Genomic DNA, 6,000 nt, shown 5'->3' with positions numbered 1-6,000 from the left:
ATTTCAGGACCCAAAAAAGTCATATTGAAAAATATGACTTTCAAGTCGTCTGGCCCCAAAATGGAAACTAGGCATTCTGTTTCAGCAACTGTAACCCTGATTTAAGGAGCCATTTGGCACCTAGTTTATATATCTGAGTTTCTAACACTGGAGATTATTCATAATTTGCAAAATCAACATGCTGGGGACAGAAGAGGTGAAATGTTTCTTTGTTAAATTGGAGAGACACTTTGAAACTCAAGGCAGCCAGTGAATCAAGTATTGGAGTTTAAAGAATGCCAATGTCTTTTTCCCCCACAAGAAATTCTGGTTTTGCTGATCAGATTCAAATGGGAAACAAATGGTTTATTAGGATATTCTATACATAACAAGGAGGCATTTGCTTGATGTAAGATGAAGTAAGAAACTACATCTGAGTAGTTTCTAAAAAAAGGAGCATGTTGCAAGTAACCTCCAAACCCATCCCCCAGTATTTACAAAACCCTCAACCTGCATACCTGTATCATCAAGAGCTGAGTGAACTTCTCACATCTGAAAGCGAGAGGAATGGACACATTGCAAGTTCAGTAAGAGAATGCAAAGTCAATTTCTTCCTGCACAGCCATGGCATGCACTCCACCAACCATAAGAGTATTTAATGGAAGAAGGCTCTCCATTCACAACTCTGGTACAGAATAAAGCAGGGAATTATTAGTATTAGAATTATTTTCATCCTGCCTTTCAGGATACCAAATGCTTCCAAGCCTTACTGGTAAAATTAAAGTACTTTATAATGTATGTTTGCTTTTTAAAAAAATAACAGGATTCTTCTCACTGGATAGCTGGCCTGGAGGTGGCAGGGGGAAGAGTCCATGTGGAGCAGGTTCCAAGATCATTACTTGTCTCCTTGCTCTCTTGAAGTAACTCATAATGCCATACAAAATATACCCTCTTTAGGTTATAGGGTACAGGGCCTGGTCATGTGTTGCACTTCAAGCAGCATTTTGCTTTAGAATGAGTTGCCTCTTCCCAAAAACAAAAACAAAACCCTATTACTCACGTAGCTTCAATGCGCATTTCCTTCATATTGTTGTTAAAAGAAGAACAGTTATAACACAACCCTTTCTGATCTTTCAACTTTCTAACATTTCAAAGATGAATATATTTCTTTCTGGGGGACTTTGTGTTGGGGGGCAGGGCAAGGATCCCAACCAATCTGAAATGCCTTTTCCTATAAAGCAAGACTTTTCCTATAAAGCAAGACAATCTTCCTTTCCCCACAATGGCATAGCTCAAGCATTGTTATATAGAGAAGCAACAAATATGAGCAGCTGCAAGATTCAGAGGCATTAAAGAACACCACCCCGATATTTGGAATGATATCCAAACCTCGTTCTAACTTAGCAGCATTCAAAATGATTATTTACATTTAACCACCCAGAATATCTGGACGTTTGTTGAAACTGTTTGCATTTGTAGATGTACTGAATAAAACAGAGGAACACAGTTTTGCATACATAAAAACCCAATGCAATTTGAAAGACTAAATGTAGTATCGAAAGTCATGCTCCTCAGGAAGTGGCAACTGGATTACTCAAACAGCCAATATGTTGGGATGCAACCCAGGAAATTCTTGCAGGCCTTTCACTGCTCACTATCTTCCAATTGGAAGCCATCAACAACGATGCAAAGGGAAACCAACTTGGCCCATTCTTATCTGAGGCTTTAAAGTGGCCTTTCTATTGTGTGTGGTGGAATGCAGGTTACAAGGCACACAGAAAGCACAATAAAACAGTGAATGGGTGGATCATGTAATGGGGCCAGATTTCAGTTCATCACACCATCCTAAAATCTGTGCTGAATGATGGCGAGAAGAGCTGGGTATGTGATGAAGCCATAAAAACATGGATTTAGCCCCCTCAGGCCCTTAGTGACCCACATCACATGAACAGGGCCATAAGAACCTGAAAAAAGGCTTTAAAGTACATAACCAAGGCTTTGTTCTGCTTTAGCAAATTTCTGCACTCCACTGCTAGAGCAATTTCAGTGGCATGGTGGAAACAGCTGGAACTATGAGCAGAGCCACTTCATTCAACCAGCTTGTTATATGGAGTGCCTCAAGAGGATTGGGCTTCAGTGACCGAGCTGCATTTTATAGGTGTGATCATTGCAGTTGCCAAGGAAGGAAGGAAGGAAGCAAGGAAGGACAGCATCATGGGAAACAGATGGGGGAAATGACAACGTCCACATAAAATGGAATGCCTTTCACTTGGGCTGATGAATGATAAGAACAGTGCTAAAAACGGGAATAGGCAGTTCGTTGCTGTGGCTGTGGCTGTTGCGGTGGCTGCTGTCCTTGCTGTTGCTGAAGTCGAATTTGCTGGGAGTAAGGATCTTCAAGAGACTTAATCAACAGAGTGGTTTTGGGCCCCGTCTTCCATATGATACCATTGAGATCTCTAACAGAAGACTCCACTGTGATGCTGTGGGTGCCAACAATAATAAAGTTCAAGAGGAACTGTGTGCTGAAGTAATCGTTGTGAGGCTCAACCATCTGCTCCATCTCATTTGTCAGGCTGTCAATGGGCATCTGGGAAAGAAAACAGGGGTAGGAATGGCATTTTCCACAGCTTCTCTAAGGGGGTGTTCAATGTTTCAATTCTGCCATATAAGCAAAGGTTTGGCTCACGGAGGACAATATCAGAACTGTTGTCCTTTGCTTTTGTTCAGCATGTCTAAGCAAAACGTAAGAAGCCATTTAGCGCTCTCTGCTAAAGCTATTGCAAACCGCTCAGCTGTTCATAGCAGGGCTTGGGAACCTCTAAGTGATTAGCCATCCCAAGTGATCAGCATTCTCTTACTTGAGCAGATTTGCTTCCTGCTGCCAGACAGCTGTGTGTTCTTAGTTGATTGTAATGTTAGGACTTTTCAGTGCTACTGCCAAGACAGCAAGTGTGGAAAAGGATTATCTGTTCCACCTTCCCCTTTCCACCGAGACGCATATATACAAGGCGCAGACTTTTTCCCATGGGGATATGAACACACCACCACCACAAGATCTTACTTACAGGTTTCATCTTCAAAGAACCTGCCAGAAATGCCTACACACCCGCACACCCCTCCCCCGCTGAGATTAAAATCCTCGCCACCCAACAGCAGAAAATGGTATTTCCATTTAAATTCTTCATAGGTTTCAGACACTGTAAAATGTTGACAGTATACAACTCCATACCTTGTACTCTTGCCCAGATTTGGTCTGCAGTGTTGAAGATACATTTAGACAGATTGACTGAATCTTGCGGAAAAGGCCTGGTTTGGAGCCGTGCTGAACCACTCCTTCTACCTTCAATGCCATTTGCTGGTTATTCTGAACGACAATGGGCTCAGCAGGGTTGCGTGGGGATGGTGACAGGGCAAGCTGAAGTACAGATAAAATAAAAAAAGCAACTGAAACAAGAAGCACATGGAAGATGGCGAGGGATATTACAATGCTCAAGATATAATCAACACAATTTATGATCAGTGCATTCATTGCATGAGTAGTGCACTGTCAGAAAAAAAAATACACGTCTTCAAGCACTCCAAACTTGAAATGCATTTTCTCTAAACTGAATTGCAGCTAACTTTTCTGTTAGAACGTTATTTTACACAATGAAGATGCTGTCCTTAATACCTCCATATTAGGGCAGCTTTAATATTTCAGTACAATCAAGCCGTAAAGCTTTCTCTGCACTTTGGGCAGCAGCTGGAAGGCTGGATGATGGCCTAAAAACTGTGTTTGAAACCAAGCAGGAAATCAGCCTTTGGCTAATTAAACAATCTATGGTCTTTTGAACTGTGAGAAGGGTATTGTTTCTGTTTGTTATGTATTTTTGTGTTTTTATATTCTAAACAGCCCTGTTACCCCAACCAGAGAGACAACTTATGCTCTGGGGCATGGATTCTGCAACATTTGATAATCTTTCAAGTAAGCTTTCTTGCTTGTTAAGAGCCCTTAGCTTTTGACTCTGACAATCTTAAGTACACATACTCTAAACGACTCCAAATAGACTGCTATTGACACAGGCAACTGATTAGCCGAAGGAGTCCTGAAGGAAGTTCCATGAGTCTGCTGTAAAGAGAAACCTTAACAGATGTACCCCTGCTGCGGAGATCCCTTCTAGCAGGCTTCTTGGTGAGTTTCAGAAAGCTAACAAAGACCTTCCTTTCTGGCAAAGTATGTGATCTTTAGGGAAGCAATCCTGGAGATCTCTCTCTCTCTCTCTCTCTCTCTCTCTCTCTCTCTCTCTGTGTGTGTGTGTGTGTGTGTGTATGTGTGTGTGTATGTGTGTGTGTGTGTATAAAACTTTGTGGCAAATTTGTTTGTTGCTTGATATTGTAATTACAAACTTTATCTCACCACTGTTTTTACTATTATTTACTTAATTGAAGTATCTGTAACTTGCCACTGGCCTAAAAATCTCAAAAGTTATGATTCCAGATGCCAGGGTACAAGCCTTAGAAAATGAAATTACATGAACCAGTAGTCAGGGCATACAAAGCTGCCTTACTCACATGCAAGACCATGTCCCCATCTTAACTCTGTTTTGCCTACTCTGACAGGCAGCAGTTCTTTAGATCTCTGGCTGGGTTACTTTCTGCATGCAAATCACGTGCTCTACCACTGGGCTAAGGTCTTTCCTTACTGCAAAAGCTAACACAGTAACTAAGAGTTATTATGTGTGGAATATGTGCTGTCCCTGTAACGAAGGTACCACACGAGTAAAATATCCATTCCACACGTGGGGAGGACGTGTATGTGTTGACCTCTTTAAAACATGTACACCGCTTTGGATAATCAGGAGAGGAGGCTAAATTTTCTTTGAACAGCACTGTGTCTGGGTGGTCAATATTGATTAAACGTATGCTTCAGCCATACTGAATATTTGTATATTCCTTCAGGAGCTTGATCATTTTATAAACAGGATGTGAGCTTAATGGCATAACAGCGTCAGAAGCCATATTACACCAAATGAATGGTCAATAAAATGAACCATTAAAACGAAGCAGGGAAATAACAGGCCACAAGATTTTGAAAGATATGACAAAGATCATTCTATTTCCTTCAGATAAATGAGGCAGTGGGGATGTAAAATAAAAAGAGGAAGATAAATGCAGATGTTACATGTATGGGGCTGCGCTCCCTCTGAAAGAACAGGTTCAGAGAATGGGGCCGCTGCTGAAGCCATTGTTATCTTTTGCCTTTTACCAGATGCAGTAGATACATCAACTATCCATGGTGACCTACAGGTCTGATGACTGCAACACGCTCTATGCCAGACCATATTTGGCCCTTGTCTGGAGACTCCGGCTGATGCAAAATGCTGCAGCTGGATTGTCGATGGGGACAATCACTAGCCTGTAACCCTGGTGGTCAAAAGCTTGCACTGGCTGCCCATATACTAATGGGCCAGGTTCTAGAGTATTTTCTTAATTGACATGGCCCTGAACAACATATGTCCAGGACAGCTCAAGGGCTGTCAAACAACAACTTATTTATACAACAACAACTTATTTATACCCCGCCCATCTGGTTGGGTTTCCCCAGCCACTCTGGGCAGCTCCCAGCAGAATATTAAAAACACAATAAAAGATCAAACATTAAAAACTTCCCTAAACAAGGCTGCCTTCAGATGTCTTCTAAAAGTCAGATAGTTATTTATCTCCTTGACATCTGATGGGAGGGTGTTCCACAGGGCAGGTGCCACTACCGAGAAGGCCCTCTGCGACTCTCCATTTACACAGGGTTATGTTACGGACCTCTGTGAGCCGGACGGGCAGAGGGGCTTTGCTGAGGCTGCTCAGCTGATGCATGGGGAAGCTGTTAGGCGGGAAGCCTCAACAATGCCCCGCTGTGCCTCTGTCCTCTTCAGGCTCTGGGGAGGGTCTTCTTGTGAGCCAGAAGGACACTCATGCAAATAGATTGTGTGTAAATGGGGAGTTGCTTGTAGGCATTGTTTAAATAAACAAACACATAATAAA

General features: G+C 42.2%; 1 protein-coding gene across 1 annotated transcript in view; it reads right to left on the bottom strand.

The window, feature by feature from the left end:
- Window positions 1-324: 324 nt before the first annotated feature.
- Window positions 325-6,000, bottom strand: part of INTS7 (integrator complex subunit 7) — a 45,581-nt gene continuing 39,905 nt past the window's right edge. The window contains exons 19-20 of the mRNA XM_083494252.1: window positions 3,212-3,397; window positions 325-2,569 (exon numbers count right to left, since the gene is read on the bottom strand). Of these exons, the coding sequence (XP_083350378.1) occupies window positions 2,276-2,569; window positions 3,212-3,397 (480 nt within the window). The 3' untranslated portion in view covers window positions 325-2,275. The remainder of the gene's footprint in view (window positions 2,570-3,211; window positions 3,398-6,000) is intronic.

This window comes from Podarcis liolepis (assembly GCF_965112155.1).
Source record: "Podarcis liolepis genome assembly, chromosome: 3".
Classification (NCBI taxonomy): domain Eukaryota; kingdom Metazoa; phylum Chordata; class Lepidosauria; order Squamata; family Lacertidae; genus Podarcis; species Podarcis liolepis.
This window is presented reverse-complemented; position numbering and strand designations above follow the sequence as displayed.